General features: G+C 38.9%; 2 protein-coding genes across 2 annotated transcripts in view; one reads left to right on the plus strand and one right to left on the minus strand.

The window, feature by feature from the left end:
* Nucleotides 1–2,461: 2,461 nt before the first annotated feature.
* foxred1 (FAD-dependent oxidoreductase domain containing 1) lies at nucleotides 2,462–16,685 on the minus strand. The gene is made up of 11 exons (XM_075487455.1): nucleotides 16,347–16,685; nucleotides 13,466–13,686; nucleotides 12,329–12,439; nucleotides 10,555–10,673; nucleotides 10,388–10,482; nucleotides 8,124–8,225; nucleotides 7,538–7,614; nucleotides 5,918–6,078; nucleotides 4,520–4,649; nucleotides 4,332–4,436; nucleotides 2,462–3,544 (listed from the first exon to the last, which is right to left on the minus strand). The coding sequence occupies exons 1-11, from the start codon at nucleotides 16,501–16,503 to the stop codon at nucleotides 3,290–3,292; spliced, it is 1,533 nt and encodes a 510-aa protein (XP_075343570.1). The 5' UTR covers nucleotides 16,504–16,685; the 3' UTR covers nucleotides 2,462–3,289.
* Nucleotides 16,686–18,881: 2,196 nt separating this feature from the next.
* The window catches only part of LOC142402014 (F-BAR and double SH3 domains protein 2-like), a 40,678-nt gene continuing 37,408 nt past the window's right edge, over nucleotides 18,882–22,151 (plus strand). Inside the window, exon 1 of the mRNA XM_075487456.1 lies at nucleotides 18,882–19,097. Coding sequence (XP_075343571.1) covers nucleotides 19,077–19,097 — 21 coding nt within the window. The 5' untranslated portion in view covers nucleotides 18,882–19,076. The remainder of the gene's footprint in view (nucleotides 19,098–22,151) is intronic.

The raw sequence follows: 22,151 nt of genomic DNA on the forward strand, positions 1-22,151 counted from the left end.
AGAGAACATTTTGAATGCTTTTAAAAACTCATAAACACATTTTATTGGGAAATTTGCTGACCAAACATGAGAAGTTAGTCTGCTGTGGAACAGATGCGGCTAAACTGAGGCTCCACCTGTGAGACAGAGATGATGATGATGATGATTTGGGTTGTAACAACATAACACTGATGAACTCCATGTTGAGCGTTTCCACTTAGTCACGATGCAGAGCAGCAAAGTAAATGTCTGGAGGAAGGAAACATGTTTCATCGGTTGTATCATAGGAATCAACCGCAGCTTCAGTCTCCCCTGATTTAGTCTACAAATGATCAGGATCGCCTTTTTTTCATGAATCTCGACAGAGCCAAGCAAAGCAAACACCACAAAGTGAGTCAATTCTCGCTTAGCGACAGCAACAATCCATCCAGCTCTGCATCTGTCTGTCATCCTGTTTTTCTCTGAGCTCTCTCCAGCCTCTCATAGCGTTGTCTCGGGCTCTTTAAATGCTTCTGCCACAGAAATGTTCCCTTTTTTCTTTTTTTTACACTTTATTTGTAATGGTAACAGTGGGTTTTTCTGATGAACTGTGGTATATCAGCCTTATGGGCACCCCGGGGCAGTTTCAGGCCCAGGAATGTGCATGTCAGGGTGGTGTACTTAGAGGGATATAGTTTTAGGGGTTCACATACTTCTCTTATGTTGCTTTAAAACTAAAGGATGGTTAATATCCTCCCTCATGAAAGGTTACAAGCCGTTCTGAAGGGTAAGGACGAATTATTTTTAAAAGTTTGGACTCCCTTCTTAGATTATTTACCTGTGGATCTGAAAAATCTGTTATTGATGGGCAGACAGTTTTCTGAATGGAAGAAGGCTTCCCCCTGTAACCCTTAAAGTGTGAGATATGGAGATAGTGGGCTGTGGATGACTGGTGTCTTTTTATTTTATTCTTTATTTATTTTTTATTATCATTACTATTATTATTTTATATTTGTATATGTATATCTCTTTTTGGACTTTTGTTGATAGGAGTCATTATCACTGTATTAGTCACTATTACCTTTTTTTCTGTATATATAAGTATATAACTGCATTGTATGTGCTGTCTGGGGGGTTTTGTTTTTTGTATAACAATAAAATGTGTTTAAAAAAAAAAACTCATGGAGCCTCAACTATTACAACACATTATAATCACTTTACTTTTACTCTTGCTCAAAAAGAATCATCCAAGACAAACCAAGACTTCCTTGTTACACCCACCTTGCTGTTGTTGTTCCCCAACCTCCTTTTGGATACCATCAAACTCTTCTTCTGGCATTTGGTGCAGTGCTACCGACGGGCAGACGCAGTGAAGAAAATCAAACGCAAAACTTCTGTTGGAAACACCTCAGCATGGCTGAATACACTAAATATTTGATCACCTTCACAAACGCAGATTAGATTTGCATCGGTGTAACCGCTGTGGTTACAGTTACATCTACTTTGACATGGGTTCATACATAAAACTAAATGTACAACTCTGGTATTAACATATGATTTCCTCTTTTATACATATATCAAATGTTCACAAGGCATTTTTTCCAAGTCTCAAGTCTCAAATGACTGAAATGAACTATCATTAGACACATGCCATTTGGTATAGATCAGACTGCATTGCAGAATGTTATGGCATGAAAGCATGTACTGTATTATCAATATATGTAACATCATTATATACTGCAGGATCAAAATTGATCGGCGCATGGTCACTTAAGATTTCAATTCAATGTGAAGAAACGCCATGAAAGCTTGTTTGAAGTATAGAAATGTATTTGGAAATATGTGCGCTCGCTCTGCACCACAGGATACATTAACACACATATTAATAAGTGGCTGTGTAGCCTGAACTTCTCATGCATAACAGTTTTCAGTGCAATTTCAGTGCATTTTTCAGTTTTTTTGACAGTGTCAACCTGGAATGCCAACGCCGTGGAGTGAACAATGAAGTTATAATCTGCATGTAGTTGACAACACTGTTTAGTTTGATTAGTTTCCCTTTCACTTCACAAAGATGCTGACCTATCCTTGTGCGTTTTTTGGTGCCTGATGAAGTTGGATGTAGTCTGTGTGCGTGAACGCTTTATAACCAAATGTGGCTACATGTGGCACAGTTCCAGGTGAGCTTGACGCTGCCATGGTTACAGTAGTTTTGAAGTAGTGGCTACACGCATGCGTGAGGCTATGTTGCGCTCAGTCTGCCATCAGCCTCGTCATACATCGGAATAAATTAAATAAAGATCAGAAACAATAATTTCACAAAATGAAGATTGCTTACGAGTCCCAAACCTCGAGTCCAAGTCAAGTCTCAAGTCTTTGTTTGTGCGACTTAACTCCCCATCTCTGATATATATACATAAGGTCTACAACAATCTTTTATATGTATATATATATATATTATATATATATATATATATATATGTATATAAAATAAAATAAAACGTGATGACACAATTCAATATTTTTTAATTGAATTAACTTCACTACTGCTGAAGATCAGAATGAATCCTGGCATCGTGTTCTACTTTACAAACGGCTAAAACATTTTCCCTGAAAGTTGGTGATAAAAACCCGCCTCGGATCTGCACTCAGCTGAGATCTGGAAACGCGGTCGCGTCACTCAGAGGAGGTCAGACGGCGCACAAAGTAGTATCTAAAAGTAAAGTATCTAAAACTAAAAAAACAAACAAATCAAATGAAAGTCTCGCATTAAAGTCTATGTAAGCAGTTCCTATATTTTGAAAGGTTTAGAACTTTTAAAAAAACTTTTTTCCTTGGTGTCAGAATCGAGTTTTAGATTCTTTTATGGTGACAACCTTCTGTGGTAGGAACACAGCCGCGAGTCTTTGGTAATCTGTCTTCACACACAAGTGCGTTGTCCTTTCCCCAACAGCAGAAACTGTGCAGACTTCCATTAATTCACTTTTTTTTTGAGTGGAAACTCCAGAAAAAACAGCACAGTGTGGCACTGGATCAATGTCTCCTTTGCTGATGGTTGGAAATATATGAAAAAACAAGTTGAAACAGTAACTGATGATGGCCTCTGCAGTTCAAGTTACATGATAAACATGGAAGATTTTTCAAATTGTGAAAATATTTTGTGTTTTTAACATTTTTCAGAGGTAAAAGGTATTCACGGTCCATTAAGATCTATTAGGCTTATCAGTCAATGTTATCTTTCCACACATTATATTTGGGAGTTTTACCAAATGACTGACTCTGTTTCCCCACTATCTTGGGACTTGGCTGTAGTAATCATTCAACGTCCGCTCTGCTACACGATGTTCCTCTCTAACATGGGCTCCTGAGTCAGAATCCGCCTGAAACTGAAGTTGCTCAGGTCCAGCGTTTTAAAGTTCCCGTCCAGGATTAGTTCTGCCACGGCCCGACCCACCGCGGGCGAGTGCTGCAGGCCGTGGCCGCTGAAGCCGGTGGCAAAGTACATGTTGTTCACCAGAGGGTGCATACCGATGATGCCGTTCTGGTCGAAGGTGTTGTAGTCGTAGAAACCGGCCCACGCACTGGTCACCTGACGGGAAGAACGAGGGAACATTAGAAAAAAAGTCTGCGCCAACACGCCGATGCTGTTTTATTGTAAAAAAAAAAAATAAAAAATTAACGGCTCTTCCTGTACATAAGGAAGGATGTAGAAAAAAAAATTATTTTATAAATGATCGTGTTTGGATTGAGGCCACATTTACACAGAGAGAGAAACGAATATTTCCCCCCCTCCGTTTTCAATAATAACATCGTGCACACAACATCGTTTTCAAAAAACTTGTCATTTACATCAACCCGCATAAATACGCCGTCAAGCGCCATAATAACTCTGCCAAACCTATTGGCGGCAGTGTAGGGAAAGGAATAAAGCCATGCAAGCCAATAAAAGTCCTCAGAATCGAGGACTTTCCTGATGTGAAGGAGGAGATAACGCGAGCAAATATCACAACAAAACTGAAGGCAATTTATTATTATAATCAATTATCTTATAAACAATTATAAATAATTATAAACAATTATCTTATTATAAGAGGGAAATATAGACAGTCAGTGCATACTGGACGCAGGAGCGGCCACGGAAGAGTGGTGCTCCTCTATTTTGAACTGTGCGAGCAGGTCTGGGGTGGCAAATGCAATAAGGCCAGAATCGTTTGCACAAACGTAAAAATTAGTAGAACTTTAAAGCTGCCGTCGGCAACTTTTTTTTAGTCATATTAGCTTGAACTGTCATGGGATTCTGGAAGTAGAATATTAAATAGGCTGTTTAGGAAAAATCCCGAATTCTGTAGCTCCCTCTATCCTCATCAGTACCTTACCTTGAGTTTTTCAAAAGCAGGAACTCGCAAGGCCAATCTGGGCCAAACCTTGTCCTCAAAAAACTGATGGTCCACTTCTAGATTACTGGTCTCTGGCTCCTCAAACTGAGGACACACAAACGGAAGGCACACTTATCTGTTAAATTGATAAAAAGCAAAGGGAGACACAGCACAGAGGCTAAACCAACCTCCTCTGGCGACACCCCGGCAATGTAGTTCCCTCCTAGCCCCTCTCTTCTGAAGTAAACTCCGGAGTAATCGATCAGGAAGGGAGTATCTAGACCTGGACCATCGGGACAGTGCACCACGTACACATACCTGAAAAACAGATGATTCACGCCGAGATTACACCCACTTTGTTTTTGATGTGGAGTTTTAGGCACAAAAATCAGACTTTCACATCTCTAGGCAGAGAAGCTTCTGTAAAAGATCATCACAAAAGCTCAAAACTCTCCATGTCAGACCCACAAATAACGTGTTTCTGAGTTGGTTTGGCAACTGAGATAAAGAAATAAAGAACAAATAGCAACCTTTTAGAGAGAAATACAGCATGGTTTAGTGCTTATCAGAAAAAAAAACAAGTACATGTTTTTATATCTAGTTGATCTGTTGCTTAGCTGCACAATGAACGTGCCCAGTCAGGCAAACATGCTGTAAACAGCAACATGTGAACGGATGATGAGGAAATAAAAGTTATGCAACGGTTAAAAAAAAAGACATCTAATATGATCAAAATATCAACAACACAGACACATAACTGGGGACATTACTCAGTTTTAGAGTAATGGTTTTAGTGTTATGAAATTAAACTTATGGTCGGAGCCTTAAATCTACACTGCTTGCCTTTACAATCTCGCTTTCCTGTATCCTTCCTTTGATGGCACATTACTGCCACCTGCTGGTCAGCAAAGGTGTTGCGACAACATTGTCCCAGCGCACAGATGTCGACAAAATAGCATCAATCAACTAGAGGTTGACAAGTCGAAAGAAACTTAAAAATCCAATTAAGTAAGTATCTTTTGGCTTCTCCATTGATCTATTTTCCAACACTTTAAAAGATCCAGCTAGCTTTAAATGAATACTGATGAAACGGTGTGTTATAACTGAGGTTCTTTGGGTTCAGGTGGATTCATAAAAGCATCAAATCCCATTGTATATGGGATCAAAATGATTTTTTATTATCAACCGAATAAAGCGTTGCTACAGAGGCGGCGTATACAAACAAAGTGTAGCGTGATGTGACGATGCAGTGCTGTCTGTGAATGTTAAATCCACGGAAGCTGGGTTAAACAAGGTTTTTACACAGGTCACTGCGTGAAATAAATCCTCTACGGTATCACTCTCAGTTTCTCTTGATACTTGAAGCACTGGGCTGCAGGTTTGAGGAATAACAGTGAATACAATAAAATCACGTGCTCTTACAGCTACATACACAAACACAACGAGGCCGTCAAGGCCACAGATGCTAGAGGCCCAATGAAGCACTCAGTGTGAATAAAAGTGTCAGGATACAAATGAACTGGACAGAACTTTGGTTGTTTTTCATTTAAAAGGAAAATAATAAGAGGCCGGACTCGTTGACCTACCTCTTCCGAGGCTCAACAGGCACCGGAATTCCAGAGATGGAGTTTTTGGGGCCGAGGCCAATCCCCATCATCTCCGCCAGTTTACCCGACAAAGCTCCCGCTGCATTCACCACAATGGCGCATTCCACCGGCTGGTACTCCAGGCTGTTCGGCATCTGCACCTGCTCGACACAAGCCGCCATCAGAACACGTACAACACCAAGCTGCTCATGTGGTGGTGTCACGCTGCAGCAAAGGAGGAGCAGATGAACCCCATGGATAATAAAAAAAAAAAAAAACCCTCGTCAAACTTTGAATATAGAAGAAGCTCAATACATGTATCCACTGGTTTGCATGATTGTTCATCTCTCTCTGTGTTGGCTCTGTGATGGACGGATATCGGTAGCTGGAGTTTTCAAGTGTGCTTTTAATCAAATGTACTTTTTCCTTTGTGAAAATGTAAACAAAAGTTGCAGAATGCTGGGGTCCATCAGAACCAAACTTCACTCCACGCACAGCTTCTTCCTGCCTGTTGTTGGCCTCAGCAACAAGGCCGCACCGCTCCGTGCTTTAAAACGAATACATGTTATGTAACACCCCAAACGAAAGGCAATTAGCATAATACGACCTATTTAACAGCAAGTCTCGACACTTGTGTTTTACATTTCTAGGCTAGAAGTCATGCGCACAGCTCACATTCTGTCTCTTAATAGGCCTTTCATCCCAGAACGTCTCTCACATCCCTGCATATATTGCTGTAATTAAGAGACAAAAAAAAAATCATAATAAAAAGGAAAAAAAAAATAATAAATCACACAAGGCATCATGTATGCATTCTTAATCTATTTGACTGTATTTACTGTCATCGTCATGCGTCAACGTATCAGCACCGAGACAAAGGTTCACACAAACATGTAAACTTTTAAATCTGATTCTATAAAATGAACTAACATCGGGTTATTGAAAGCCTCAAAGGATCCATATCAGAGCTGGAGTTTTATGAATCAAATTCAATTTTAAAGGTAAATATCCAACAAAAAAGTAGCGTATACTCTCTTGTTTCAGCGTCTTTAATTTAACCTACTGGTGTTAATTTGGCCTCATTTGAGAAGATGTGGATATTTTTTTTTAGCTCATATTGTTTTATGGCCTCTATTTACCTATTTATTGCTGGTGTAAACAGGAAATCAAATGAGCTTTGAGTAAAATATTTGAACCACTCAGGTCCAATAATCGAGCAGTGAAGGGAACTTTAAATGAGGAGGGCTTAATGTTGATGACGTTCCAGGTGACATGAGCATGTTGCAAGCAAAGAACATGAAATAATTACTTTCATTTAACAGATCATTTCATCCAAAGAAACTAAAAAAGAGCACATTGGAGGGTATGGGGGGGTGGGGGGTGATATGGGCCACCCTGCTCAAAGACACTTCAACATGCAGACTGGGAACGTTGGGGATCGAATCAAATAACAGATAAATAAAAGAGAAATTTATGCATTGAGGACCTTATAACACGGGCTGTTGTTCACACAGCTTTAAAGCCCTTTGAGCTTTTTTTTTTGTAATGGAGGCTCCGTCTGAGGCATATTCCAAAGGTTTACTACAGTCACACACGCGTTCCACTCATTGTTCAACTTACTTTGACAAATTTGATCCTCTTCATCTCCATACGTTCCCCGTCAGCCGTCATCATTACATTCGTTACATGTTTAAAATCTGTAGAGGACACACCCGTTATTGCACATAAAGTTGATATAGACAATGCTAAATAAAGACTTTTTCTATACTCAAAACCAGTGACCACTCTTCACTGTGTCAACCATTAACCACATTTATAATACAATCTTTTTTTTTTTTTAATACCGTAAGTCGGTTATATAAAGTTATGTATGATTATCTAATCATGCGTTTAATTCTACATGAATCTGTAGTCACTTTCCATCCATCTTCACTGTCTGTTCTCATCTCAGAATCTCCTCGTCTGCTTACCCTTATTCTTATTTACATGTCAGCCAGTGTTCTATTGTTTTGCTCCCATTAGAATATGAAACTTATCCTGTTTTATTTAACACTTATAGCTGCTGAAGGAGGGGGAGTTTGCACAAAAAGTCACCCGATAAACATGACATTCAATTTACAGAATTCGTGTCATCCTTGGGTGGAAATAACTCATTTGCTCATCCTTACTACTCTGTGTGACGCTGTGTCAAGAGGCCATAACACACCCGTGACTTCCCCACAGCACTGAGTGACTCCCATAGAGATGGCCTTCCTCCTGAAGGCATTCAGCAGAGTCCAGGGATCAAACCAGCCCTCGTTCTCCAGCCCTGTAACGGCAGGAGAAACTAGTCAGGTCAGGTCATGTTTTTTGGCACATGGAAACAAATGCATGTAAAAAAGAAACAAGTCTGAATGAGTCATTGGATCTCACAGATTTATTGTAAACAGTTATCATATTGATTTGGTATCATACTGGGTTCTTTTCTTGATACATTTTATTGTAATTGGTCCAAATGATGCCATCTACTGTTGTATTAATGTATCCATTTTTTTTCAAGTTTCCTGTGGGAAGAGAACGCCAGATGGAAAATTCCATTACAGGTGGAGAAATCCTTTTAGAGGAATTCCTTGGACTCCATTAATCTGTTTGACCCCCTGAAGGAAGGCTGGTTAGCGAAAAATGCGGGTTTTGTTTTTTTAAGTCCCGATGAAAATAAAGGCATTTTAAATGATCTCATAAAAGAGAGTGCCTCAGAAATCCTTTTTCTTTTTTAACATGTGAGTCTATGCTCTCCCATCCAAAAAGCACTTCAAATGAATATCATGATAAATCCAGCAAAAGCTTCCACACAAACAATTCTTTAAGAAGTAAAACGCCTTATTCTGCTTTCAGAAATCTGCTCATGCAACCTTAAAGGGTTAGTTCGCCATTTTGCACATTAAGCCCTGTTTTTAGGTAGTCTGGGGTGAATTATAGATGTTCTGATCACAATTTGGACATTTAGTGCTGAACGGAGCATTTAGGTATCCACTGCTGCAGCCCCCCCACCTTTGCATTGAGTCAATGACCACTCAAGCAAACAATCATAAAACGGCATTAAACTTTCGTTTGAAAAGACATGGAACTCACCGTGTGGTCAGTGGTGGACAGCGATAAATTGACCCGAAAATCGCAGCGAAATGTGCCTTCTAATAGTTGTTTTAGCATTTGGTGGACCTATTTTTCCGGACACCGTTGAATAGCAGCAGCAAGACATCCAGACATGAAGACGGACAATAATGGTAATATAACTTCTCTGGAAGCGTATTTCGCGGTGATTTTCGAGCCAACGTATCGCTGTCCACCACAGACCACACGGTGAGTTTCATGTCTCTGCAAACGAAAGTTTAATGCCGTTTTATGATTGTTTGCTTGAGTGGTCATTGACTCAATGCAAAGGTGGGGGGGCTGCAGCAGTGGATACCTAAATGCTCCGTTCAGCACCAAATGTCCAAATTGTGATCAGAACATCTCTAATTCACCCCAGACTACCTAAAAACAGGGCTTAATGTGCAAAATGGCGAACTAACACTTTAAGTATTCCGGCAGAAACCAGGGATTAAGTGGCATGGAAACACTACTAAAAAAAAGTACTTTTTTTCATCCCAAATGGAAATTCTATTGTTGCAGTTGTTTTATTTTTACTTTTCCAGACAATCATTGGAAGCTTTTGTTATGTATTGTTAAGGATCCTCATTTATCTCTCTGTGTAACAGTGTAGCTGCAGAAGCCTCATATTGATCACACTGTTGTTTTAACAGGATGTTATTTATATGGTGATCAGTGTTGTTCTTTACGTTCATTAAGTTGTGCAGTATTCTTGCTTTTACAATCAGGTGCTCCGGAGCTGTCCCGTGCACAGAGCCAGCCTGTTTTTTTTAATGCAAGTTTTTGAACATTGTCTAATGAACAAGTATAAAGGAACATTTATTGCATGTGTTCTATGTAACAACCATAGCTAGAATATGATCCAAATCTGGATTTAAAAAAAAAAAAAAAAATCAATTCCATCTCAACATTTAACGCTAACAAGCAAGGTTTGTTTTTAGTGACATAACAAAGATCTGCTTCAGATTTCGCTTAAAAACTGAATGAAGACATTTGTTACTCATTTGAGTGAAGTAGTGTCAAACAGTTCGGAGCAAGTTTGGAAAAACTTCAAGTCTCTGAATTTCAGAAATAAACCGAACATAACAAGGGAGGTTGTGGCTGGTTTACAAGGCCCAGGAGCTCATAAAAAGGATTCAATGAACATAATTTTGCCAATCAGTACAGGCTGTAAAACTGTGAAGTCACTTAGGAGCTTATTAATACTTAATTGGCATCTGAATACACACACAAACACACACACACACACGCACATATACATCGTGGCTGCTCTTATATGCCTGCCTGCAGTAAATTCAGGTGCAAAAACTCAACAAAAGTTGATGTCTGTTTTGCACTCACCGTATGAAGCGAGTGCCACATCCTCTGTGTTTATCCAGGGAAATTTCTCCTTCACTTGTGTCGGAGATAAAAGAGACACTTTGGCTCCTGCAGACCTGAAATAACACAGAAATTAGATAAAAAGAACGACAACAAAAGTATTGGATAACACCGCCGGTGAGCGATACCTCTGGGTGTTGTAGTTCTTCTCCATGATGTGAGCCACCTCCTCGTTGGCCAGGAAGAGGTATCCTGAGTGGTTGAATTGCAGGTCCACGGGGTCTTCATTCACCACTCTGAGATGCTCCTGACAGAACACAGCGGGGTTAACGCCTCTGCGCTGACAACGTGCCCACAGTTAGAAAGCACGATGCAGCACTGAGTTTGTCCTCAGGTGGAGACCAGAGGGTGAAAAAGTAGCCAGAGCGCTTTAATATATTTTAGAACGCGTTCATTAGTGAGCTTTAGGATCTTACACTACTCTGCTTCCCCTATTTTCCTTCTCTATGACATAATAAGCTTTCCAGGCGCTGGCTTTAGGAGTTATCCCGTTGGAAACATCAATTTTGATGCCCTAATGATGTGTGAGGAACTGAATATATATATTTTTTTGCCTTAACCCATTGATGCCGGATGTTGCGTAGCGCAACATTGTTCATTTATCATTATTTTCAAGACGCATGCAGCATGTAATGCACAATAATTGGTTCAAATACACATGAGGTGCGTGTTTTCGATTAGCCTGTTCTGCAATAGTGCGTTTGTAGCTAATTTGACAGCTCGGTTACAATGGCTGCGGTTAACGAGACATACTGTGACAGCGATGGAAGTGATGTGGAGTTGGAAGGGAATGATCAACAGAATTTATTAGAGGAAGAGAGGCAGTCCGCTGGATTTCGCACCCGACGTCAACAAAAGTTTACTCGTACACCGGGGCTGAAGGTGCCAATATCTGAAGATGCAAGTCCTTTAGTGTTCTCGCATATTTTCACTGATGAAGTTTGGGATATGTTGGTGACACAGACAAACTTATATGCGGATCAGGCGCGCGGCCACACACCATCCAACTCGAAGTGGAGCCCCGTGTCAAAGCAGGAGATGAAATCTTTCATCGGTCTCTGCCTAACTTTTGGAATAATCAAACTACCAACTCGCCGGGATTACTGGAGGCAGAGCAAGTGGCTGTATCAGACAAATGTCGCCCGAGTGATGGCACAAGATCGTTTCGACATGATGTAATTATTTATTCTTGCGCTGCATTTGACGACTTCTCATTCTTATTTGAGTGGCGTTGGCCTTATGTAAAAAAAAAAGAGAGCCCGGTGCAAATTACTGCAGTATGACAACTATGATGTTTTAGAAGTCGTGTCACTGAAGTTTACAGTATAACTGCACAGTGCAAGATATATTGCAGGTTTTTTTTAATCATTCATTATTATTGCTGATATTATTATTTTGCAATGACGTCTCTATCATGGCCAGTAATGTAGCTGAAGTGGTGCCTACAACTACTACTACTACTACTACTAATAATAATAATAATAATGATGATTAGTTATAGTATAGTAATAGTAGTATAATAAATAGCAGCATTGGGTATTATCCTGAATCATAAAGCAAAACTACATGAACCAAATGTCCAACATTGATAAAAAAAAAAGTAATACAATCCAGCCAGCGAAAAAAAATTTAATTTTTCTTAGGTGTTTTCAATTAATTGTTTTTAGTTAAAAAAAAAAACCTCAGGCATTGGGGACCTTTTCAAAAAACTGGCTTAGGCATTGAGCAGCCTTTTTTGCAGGTGCTTTAGGGGCCAATGGGTTAAGGCCCTGGAAGAAAGATTTCACTAATCAAATTATACTCATTTTCACATCTTAACACGTGTTTTGACACTTTTAATGATTTAAAGTCTTGTCATTCATTCCCAGCATGAAGCCGCAGCAGCGCTTCAGTGTGACCTACATTGATGTTCCTCATGAAGTCTGCAGAGGCCAGGGAGAGGTGGATGTTCTCGGGCAGGGAGAACTGCTGCCGGATTCCCCCTGCTGACAGCACCGTCGACGCCTGAGAGTACTGCAGACAACCACATGGTTGGGTTGGGGGGTAAACAAGTGGAACAAACTGCCAGTGGAGATTAAACTTTCACCAAATGGAGACATTTTTAAATCCAGGTTAAAGACATTTCTGTTCTCATGTGTCTATGCATGAAATCTGCAAGATATCTCTGAACTTATCTAGACTGTTGCTTGTTTTTAAATTCATTTAAATGATTTTATTTGTTTCTCTTTATATTCTTTTATGTATTTAATGCTTCTTCCACTCCCTGCTGCAATGCTTTAAAGCACTTTGAACTGTTTGCACATGAAATGTGCTATATACATAAATTTGATTTGATTTGATAAGTTAGTAAATGTGTACAGCAGAGAATGGCCTGGATCTGAATATGTAAAGAAAACATTTGAGCTGCTGCACATATTGTGCATGAGACAAAAAAACCCACATATCTCCAACAAAGCTACACAGACAGACCAAAATCTATTGTACTTCCGTGTCATCTTTCTGCAGTAGTGTGTCTCTTTGCAGTTGTTTGTGTCTTTGTTTAGCTGTCACTGACCTTTCCCCACCTTTGTCATTTTGTTCACTTTGCTTTACTTTTACTCAGTTGCGTTGTGCCTCCTTTCCTTTGTTTTGCCTTGCGTTTTGTAGCTATTTTTAATATTCTAGTAGAAATTTTTCTCCCTGTAAATGTTTTATTTCCTGTGCTCATTACATGTGTTTTGATGTCAGTCCATATTTCCATTTTCATGGTGTGCCTTTTTCGGATCGCTTTCTCTTCTTTGGTTTGCTTTTGTCTCTTTGTTCGCAGTTTTCATCTTTCTTTCATTACATTTCTTTGTGTTGCTATTTTGACAGCGTGAGTCCTCGTCCCCGACACTTTCCGGTGATGCTAAGTGGGCCCGTGGGACCCTGAGTGGTCATGGTTTACTGCATAGACTGACAGGCTTTTAACACAATTGCCTTTCCTTTGACAATTTTAAGACACTCTGAACCGATTTAATCGTACAAATTCAGCATGAAAACAAACAGTTGGTCACTCACCGTTGGGTCCTTCTCAACAACGATGACTCGCACCCCTTCTCGCACCCTCTCCTTCTGTTTTAACCAGTAGGCGATGGACCAGCCCACCACACCGCCTCCAATAATCACAATGTCTGCCCTCTCTGGAGGAAGGTTGCGGTTGACCTCCAAAGGACTCCAGCTGCTACCTGGTAGAGCGTCTGCTGCCTTCTTTCTCATTGCTGCCAAATTGGCCTCCAGCTCTAAGCAAAGAAAAAAAAATACCAGAAAACATACCACTTATATTACTTTTTATAGTATCGTGCAAGTCTTTAGCCACTCCACATTCATTCACATGAAGAAAACGGGAAATATGTGCAGTTATTTACTGAAAAAAGCATAAATAACCGCCTTAATATGACCACCTTTATTCTCCAACACAGCCTTAACCCTTTAAACGAAGCTTTCTTGCAAGAGCACGGATTCCCTTTATATTCTCAACAATATGTGAATCCCACTAATAAACCTGGTGCAATGGCAATGTTTGCACTCGGTTAAAACTTTCTTAAATGTTTCACAAGCAAAATTACCGCTCAGGCCAGTTTTTCAGTTGCCCTTTTCTTCTATAAAGTTTTGAAGCCAACTGGTGGTGCGATTCAGCGTTTTCTAGATAAAAATGGCACCTATGAAAATCTTCAGCCTGGTTTCAAATAATCCTATCAGACTGATAGGACCTTCTTTTCACTGTTGATTCAGAGATCTCTGCCATTCTGGTGCTTTTCGACCCGACCGCTGCCTTCGACACGGCGTATCATGGAGTCCTCTAATCCATTTAGATCATCAAAGAGGTCTTGGTCATATCTGACATTTTTTCCAGTCCACAAAGAGGAACATTTTTTGGCTGCAGCCCTGCTTACACGAGGAGCTCCTCAAGGCTCCATCCTGGGCCCCATCACAAATTGAGACACAATTGCACGGTTGAGTAAAGATAAGGTTACAGCTAAATCTGACCAGTCATTTGAATCACTGACCTTATCCAAGTATGCATGCACAGAAGGGGAATCGAGCTGTTAAGTGTGTCTGATGTGGCGACTGTGTGAAAAAACACATTCAAGACATGCTGCTGCTGCTATTTCAAACTTTCTCTGTGGGAGATCATTGCACGTGCAAGTGTTGTTGGATTCACCACACGGACATCGTCTTAAAGTTACTTGCATTGTGATTCTATCAGATGATCCAATTAGAAAAGCAGAATTTTACAAAAAGGATTTTTGGAGCATGTGTGGAGCACATTTAAGTCTAGCTGAGCGTATACATGTAAGAGTGATTCAGACCCCCACTGTATTATCTTAATGCGTTAATCGAGCTTTGAGAAGCTCCATTTTGTAGCATTTGGGTCATGTTTAAATGCATTCTAAAAGTCCGGTTCTGGTTGTATTAACACATCTTTGGGGTCCATTTTTTTCATAGATTCAAGATTCACTTCCATTGCTTTGCAGATATACAAATCTGTCTTCCAGTAGATTTAAAAAAATAATGATTTGTAGCAGTTTTTATTGGCTCGCATGGATTAAAGTAAACTCGCTTAAGATCAGTCTTATTTGGATGAGCATAGTTATCTCTATCATATCAAATCAAATCAAATTTATTTGTATAGCACATTTCATGTACAAAACAATTCAAAGTGCTTCACATAAAATAAAAGCATTGCAGCAGGGAGTGGAAGAAGCATTAAAAATACATAAAAGAATATAAAGAGAAACAAATAAAATCATTTAAATTAATTTAAAAACAAGCAACAATCTAGATAAGTTCAAAGATATCGTGCAGATTTCATGCATAGACACATGAGAACAGAAATGGTTTTAACCTGGATTTAAAAATGTCTCCATTTGGTGAAAGTTTAATCTCCACTGGCAGTTTGTTCCACTTGTTGGCAGCATAACAGCTAAATGCTGCTTCTCCATGTTTAGTCTGGACTCTGGACTGGACCAGCTGACCTGAGTCTTTGGATCTAAGAGCTCTGCTGGCTTTATATTCTCTGAACAGATCACAGATTATAAACCATCAGCAGGCTTTTAAAATCTATTCTGTAACTGACTGGAAGCCAGAGTAAAGATTTTAAAGCTGCTGTGATGTGTTCAGATCTCTTAGTCCGGGTTAAAACTCCAGCAGCAGCGTTCTGGATGAGCTGCAGATGTTTAATGCTCTTTGTGGGAAGTGGCAATAGTTAGCTCTATTGCCACGAAAATATTTCTTTAGTCGTGACCTTAAGCACAAGTAAAGCCCTGGCTCCCTCTCTCATGTTTCGAAAAAAAGCATTTAGGCCTTCACATCCTCTCGGCCTTTACTTTTATAATTCCTTCTATGTGAAAGCAGATCGGGCATCTCCTCGTCACCTGCAGCAGCTTGACTTTTAACAGAACAAAGAAAACTTCTTATTTCATATCATTTTATTGCTCTTTGTTTAAATTCGTAAAGCTTTTTAGTTTAACTACCGTTGATTTGAAGCTTCTTTAGAATAAAACTGATATTATACAGTAATTATTCAGCAAATACTGACTTTCTCTCTTACCTTGAATAAAAGTGATGGCATTTACCAAATACTAAAATACCAATCTCCAATTCGGCATATGAACTCATAGAAATATTAGATTTTTTAAGATCCACCTGGGATGGCATTTAGGTCAGCATCGGATCTTGCTGTAAACAACTATTCTACGGAACAGCTGCAACAAACACAATAGGGAAGATGAAATGCATGCCGAATAAGAACTTGTTTTTTTTAATAGTTTAGGAGAAAGTTTTAGCTGGAGCATAAAAGCACTATTATAAAAAATAATTACTTATTTTAATAAATCTGAAAGTAAATTTCGCTAGTTCGTTTTATGTCAGTCACAGTTTCTCATTTCAATGTTCACACCTTTAAAGAAATCATTCCGGAGAGGTCCACCCGTGCTCAAGCTCCGACAGAAGTTTAAATGCCCACACCGGCACGAGCGCAGCTGTGTCAGCCCAGTTGTCGCGAGGAGACCACGGGTCGCCCGCATCTTCACGTGCAGCCGCCTCCACGCCGACATTGCCGCTGTTAGCTGTTAGCAAGCTAAGTATGCTAAGCTAAGTATGCTAGTCAGCTAGCGTTGAGCGACCGCGGTGCAAACCAAAGTCCGATTTGAACAAGCTCTCATATCTTGTTTTTGTTTAACCACCTGTGCTCAACGTCTTCTGTAATCTGAAAGAGAGGTCAACAAAAAGCTGAGGGAACGTAAATCAAAAATACCCCCAACAGAACCGGTTAAACGGTGTTTTCCTTCAGAATAAAAGCACATATTTGGGCTTTTTTTATTTTTTTTAAATGGCCCTGTTCTGCATTTTCACAAATCAGAAAAAAGGTTTCACAAATCCCAAACAAAGTTTTAATTAATCTATAGCCTCTTTAGAATAATTCCATCCAGATTTGAGCAGTCTAAGAAATGTAGTTTCCATATAGGACCCAGTTCAGGGTGATCAGAATACCAAAAATGCAGTGAAATGGCCCTGTTCTGCATTTTCACAAATCAGAAAAATGTTTCACAAATCCCAAACAAGGTCTTAATGAATCTACAACCTCTTTAGAATAATTCCATCCAGATGTGAGCAGTGTAACTTTTGTAGTTTCCATACAGGACCTTGTTTTGGTCGATCAAAATGCAAAAAAAGCAGTGAAATGGCCCTTTATGCCCACCCCCTTTAATTCGCGAATCGGATGCCAACTTCAGCGTCGTATGCAACGACCTTTCAACCCTCACCCCACACAATTTCATTATAAAAGAAACACAAACGACAATAATAAGAATGCAATAAAACTGTTTTCAAACCAAGTTAAATCAACCAAATGATCGTCTTTCCATGGAAATGTAATCTCATTGCAACCCAATTTTTCAATACAGTATTCGTTTCACTTCTCTTTATGTTTGCTGTCCAAGGTCCTTTTGAAAAGAATAAGTCAAATTAATGATAACTCAATTTTTTAAGATTCCAGGAAATTGCAGATGTTACTGTTAGCTTGACTTGACTGGAAAAAGAGGCAGTGGCTTATCACGTGACCACGCGGGACCAATGGAGAAAAAGGAACAACCCACGATCTGCATCCCCGGCATACTTTGTGGTATTTTATTTGCTTTATTAAAATAAACAGGCCACGAAATAAATGAGTGAGTATCTAAATGTGTTTGAATGGTAACAGAAAAAAATATTACCACAGATTTAGCCATATAAACAAACTAAATACAATCCTCAGATGTTCGTTTACCCACACTGGTAATTATCCTATAGATGTTTACACTAGACTTCCTTTCGAGGTATTTATGGAAAATTGTAGTTTTTATTTAAATTATTTTATTATTTGTAAAAATAGGATAAGAAAAAAAACACTGTTTAGTACATATTAATGTCCATTTTTTTTAACTATGGCATTAATGATATACATATTGTGTTGGCATGACCTCATCATTATTATTACTATAATTATTATTATTATATGGAACAAAAAACAGAGGATTAATCAGAGGTGTGACCAGAATGGCATGTGTGGGTGGGCAGTTAGCTCATCCAAAAAATTGGTGGAAAACCACTACTACAACCTCAAGCATAATAATAATAATAATAATAATAATAATAATAATAATAATAATTCAATTCGGGAATGAAAATATCATATATATATATATATATATATTTGTAAAGAAATGTAGAACTTGTATGATGCATACAAACGCACCATTACAACGCCATCAGGGTCACAAGAAATGTGTTCACAAAGTAACTGCTAAAGAGAAGAAATAAAGCTGAGAGGACTTTAGGATGCAATAGCTTTTGTTTAACATGCTCCACATTCTCCATTGAGGGTTTAAATTCAAGTAGATACTTGGGGCAAGACATCCAGCCAACCCCAGCTTTTTATTACCTTCATTAAGTCTACATTTCAGATCATTATATACAACAAAAACATCCAAAAATGTGAAAATGTGAAAATGTGAAAACAGAGGGGGGGAAACACGATAACAAAAAAAATAAATAAAGCTATAAACTTTGCAGATATATGCTTTTTTAAAATCACCACCTGCATTTATTCTATCAATACAAGACACAAATAGAGATAATAAATCGTAGCCTTTTTTCTGGCCAGTTTTCTTTGGATGGACAGGGCATTTCTCAGGGGGGCAGCACTTGTTCCTGTTGACTAATTGTTGTCCTGTTGTTGACTAATTAATCAATCAGTGAACCATAAGGAATACCATTCCATTAAATAGTTTTTCCACTTGACAGTAAAGTATGTATTTTCGAAGAAGGGGGTGAACAGTAGATCAAATAGGGCATCCTTTTACTTTGAAGAATATGTCAGGAAGTAGTATTTTAAGACTTGTATTTTATTCTGAAAGCCTTGCCGGATGTGTGACGTTTGACCGTTGCGGAGCTTAACGGCTGTGTTTTACGTTCCCTGGGGCCACAGTGTTTTCAACGGGACTCAACTTACTACTTATGTGACTCGCTATGGCCGCTTGACTCAAACTGAAATATCCTTCCCACCGTTATCGTTTGTTTTTGAATTTGCAAACTTTTTTCCAAATAAATCTTTTGCCCGCTTGTGTACTTTTTATGTCAAGAAACAAGGATGCAACCCCCACCGAGAAAGGTGAGTTTTTGTATCCGTTGTAGCCTCCGAAGCTAACGTTACTTCGACGAAGTTGGTGCATATTTAATGGTTGGAAAAGTACGCTTTGTTGCTTGTCGTCTTGATTTTAAACGATGAACTTCCAGTTTGAGTCCACACGCATGCCTCTGCTTTGTTTCTCTCAGGTCGAAAATGCTTTTTTTGCTGCTTCTTTAAATAGCTTCAAAGGGAGAAAAAAAAAGTTGCTGGAAAACATTCCATGTGCTGGAAGTTTTTCTTCTTTTTTTGGGGGGTGGGGGGTGGGAATAAGCACGTTAACGTTCCCCTGTTCCCTCTCGAATGGCGAAACAGTGTTTTAGACATACAAAATGTTACAATGATAATTGTTTTTCCTGTAACTTTTAAATGCATACAGTTCAGAAACAACTATGAAGAAATACTGTTATTGAGATGGTCAAGTTACATCATCCTTGTAGCACCCACAGTTGCAGATATGCAACTGCCAATAAACCAAAAATATTGGTTTATTCCCACCCATTTTTACATAAAATGTAATGTAAAAAAATATTACACATGAATGTAAATAATGTATGTAAATTTAAAAATCAAAATAATGTAATGTAAATAAAAATATAATGTAAATAAATAATGTAAATAAATAAAAAGCTTGTTGCATATCTGCAACTGTGGGTGCTACAAGGTTTAAGTTAAAGTAAAATACCACCTCGGCTCTCACTGGACCTGCTGCCGTGTATCTGACTTCATCGAGAAAGTGTCAAGTTAAGGCATAATATGTGATATGATTGTGTTTTTTTTGTTAATATTTCCCCCCATTGGGAAAGTTTATCGACATATTCTTTTGTTGTTTTCAGTTTTTAACCCTCTCCGTAGGGGCAGAAGTTGTCAAAACGGGTACTAACAGCCCCCCAGATAACCCACGGATCTCTGCAAAGTCAGTCTTTCTGCTCGGAAAAAAAAAAATGTTCATGTGGGCTCACATTTCAATAACACGACCCCAGTACGTTTTGTAAGTGGCAGCCACATGGCTGTAGGTCTGGAACTGTTTTTAAGTTGAATCGAAAGCTAAGCGGACTGTGTGAATGTGTTCAGCTTTCACATAACAGACCTGTTACGAGATTCCCAGTCATCCACTGAAAGAAGTTTTTATAACAATCTGTCTTGGTTCTCATGCCTGGGCACTAAATACATCCTGAAACATGTCGTAATAGAGTGTGTTTTCTATGCAGTTCTTTGAGGCGTTGTTAGGTTTCAGTGAGCATTCTCTGACAGAACCATATTTTTAATGCTTTTTCTTTGAAATGTATCTAAAAGTACGGAAAAGTATTAGGGCCAGGCATAAGAAAAAATATTTATATTTTGTCTGTCGAGAATAAAGTCGACATGTCGAGAATAGAGTCGAGATGTCAAGATCAACTTTAATCTCGACAGGCAAAATATTATTATTTTTTCTTATGCCTGGCCCTAATACTCTTCCGTAAAAAAAGAAACAGTTGGTGTTTTCTGCTATTGTTTTTTTCCATAGGTCCTTTAGTGCGTTTTTTATCTCCAGATATTTTTTTCCGTTGTAAATATTTAACTGGAATATGGCCCGTAAGACCGCAGTTGATAACACTTCCAGTAATGACGCCTCCTCGCTGCCCTTCATGTCACCGCTGATCAGAGATCGACTCTCACCTGAAGGGTGCTGCTGATTTCCAATGGTTGATTTTCTCTGTCGCCTAAATTCAGAAGCAATTGTTGGCATTGCTTAAAGAACCGCTCCAGATAGACGTGTGGTAATGCTAACACAATGAGATGATGAACCTCGTGCCAGCGCTTGCAGTTCAGCCTGTGTTATCTGTTCAGTTGCTGCTGTTACAAAACCAATTTAACTCTGGTGCTGTCCTTTATTGGTGGCTGTGCAGGCTCAGAATAACGTGCAAACCCAAGATAAATCAAGACTCGTAATGAGGTCCTGCTTTCTCTTCCTGAGTTTCTTGCGTGCATTAAAAAGTGTATTCTCCCAGGGGGGTAAAGGTTGCACTTGGTTGGAAATTGTCGCTTGAAACAATCAATTCTTTTCAAACTGTTTGTAGATGGGGCTTTAAAGCATTTGAAAATGGTGAAAACTACTTCTCTAAAAAGCATTATGTTGTCATGTCTCATGCATTATTTGAACAACAGCCCAAATCTAAAAATACCATCTTAACTCTTACATGAAGTAAAGTATTCTGTTGTATTGTCAGTAATTGTTGTTTTTTTTATGACACTTTTTGTGATAAAGTACACGTTTTTCTAGTAATAGCACGGGAGAGACAAGATTACTGAAGTTAAATCAACATTATTTTAAGCTCTCTTAAATGCGCAGGCTGCTTTCAGAGCACAGAAACTTTATTGTAGTTCCTGAAATTGTTGGGAGGACGAAGCTCCTCCTTTTTGTGCGACCACAGGAACTGAGGTGGACGGTAAGTTTGCAGAACCACATGTACGGGGGCTTTTTTTTTACTTCCTACCTGCGGCCAGATTTTGATCGCAGAAACCTTTTTGAAGGACTTGGGACTCTTTCCATGACCCCTCTCTGTTCCCATGGCAGGAACCAAAGACTAACAGAATATTTGGTTATTGGAAATGTTTTCATGTTGAAAAACCAAAAGGCCAAATTGTCTCATCGTTGCAGCTTTCTGCACATCAAGTTTTTTTTCTTTTAAGGCGAGACACGGCGGGCAAAAACAGTGATTTCATGGAGTGGTCAATTTTTAGACTTTGGGCCAGTCTACTCCTTCAATATGTGTTTTTTCAAAACATAAATTAAAACTTTTATTTCATCATATTTTGTTTAATCGCGGCAGTACGTTTTGCCCAAATTTACCAAAATGAATTCCCCTATTTAAATCTTTAAATGCCGTTTTCTCAAAATCAGTTTTTTTTTAATTTTTCCAGTATCAATATCTCAGCCTATGGAGCACCTACTAACACCAAACTTTCCAGTTATACACTTAGCAGTATTCTGAAGATATTTACAGAAGGATTTGTTGATAAATCATTCCTGGCCTGATTTATGTGACATGATAATAA

Source organism: Odontesthes bonariensis, chromosome 16 (assembly GCF_027942865.1).
Source record: "Odontesthes bonariensis isolate fOdoBon6 chromosome 16, fOdoBon6.hap1, whole genome shotgun sequence".
In the NCBI taxonomy this organism is placed as follows: Eukaryota; Metazoa; Chordata; class Actinopteri; order Atheriniformes; family Atherinopsidae; genus Odontesthes; species Odontesthes bonariensis.

What these genes read in the sequence shown, in the direction of transcription:
- foxred1 (XM_075487455.1), bottom strand. Translation starts at nt 16,503, where the DNA reads ATGTCGGCGTGGAGGCGGCTGCACGTGAAGATGCGGGCGACCCGTGGT. An exon ending in TGTGGCACTCGCTTCATACG is followed by an intron (nt 8,226 to 10,387) that starts GTGAGTGCAAAA and finishes CTGCCGTTACAG; the next exon opens with GGCTGGAGAACGAGGGCTGG. An exon ending in CCGGGGTGTCGCCAGAGGAG is followed by an intron (nt 4,437 to 4,519) that starts GTTGGTTTAGCC and finishes GTGTGTCCTCAG; the next exon opens with TTTGAGGAGCCAGAGACCAG.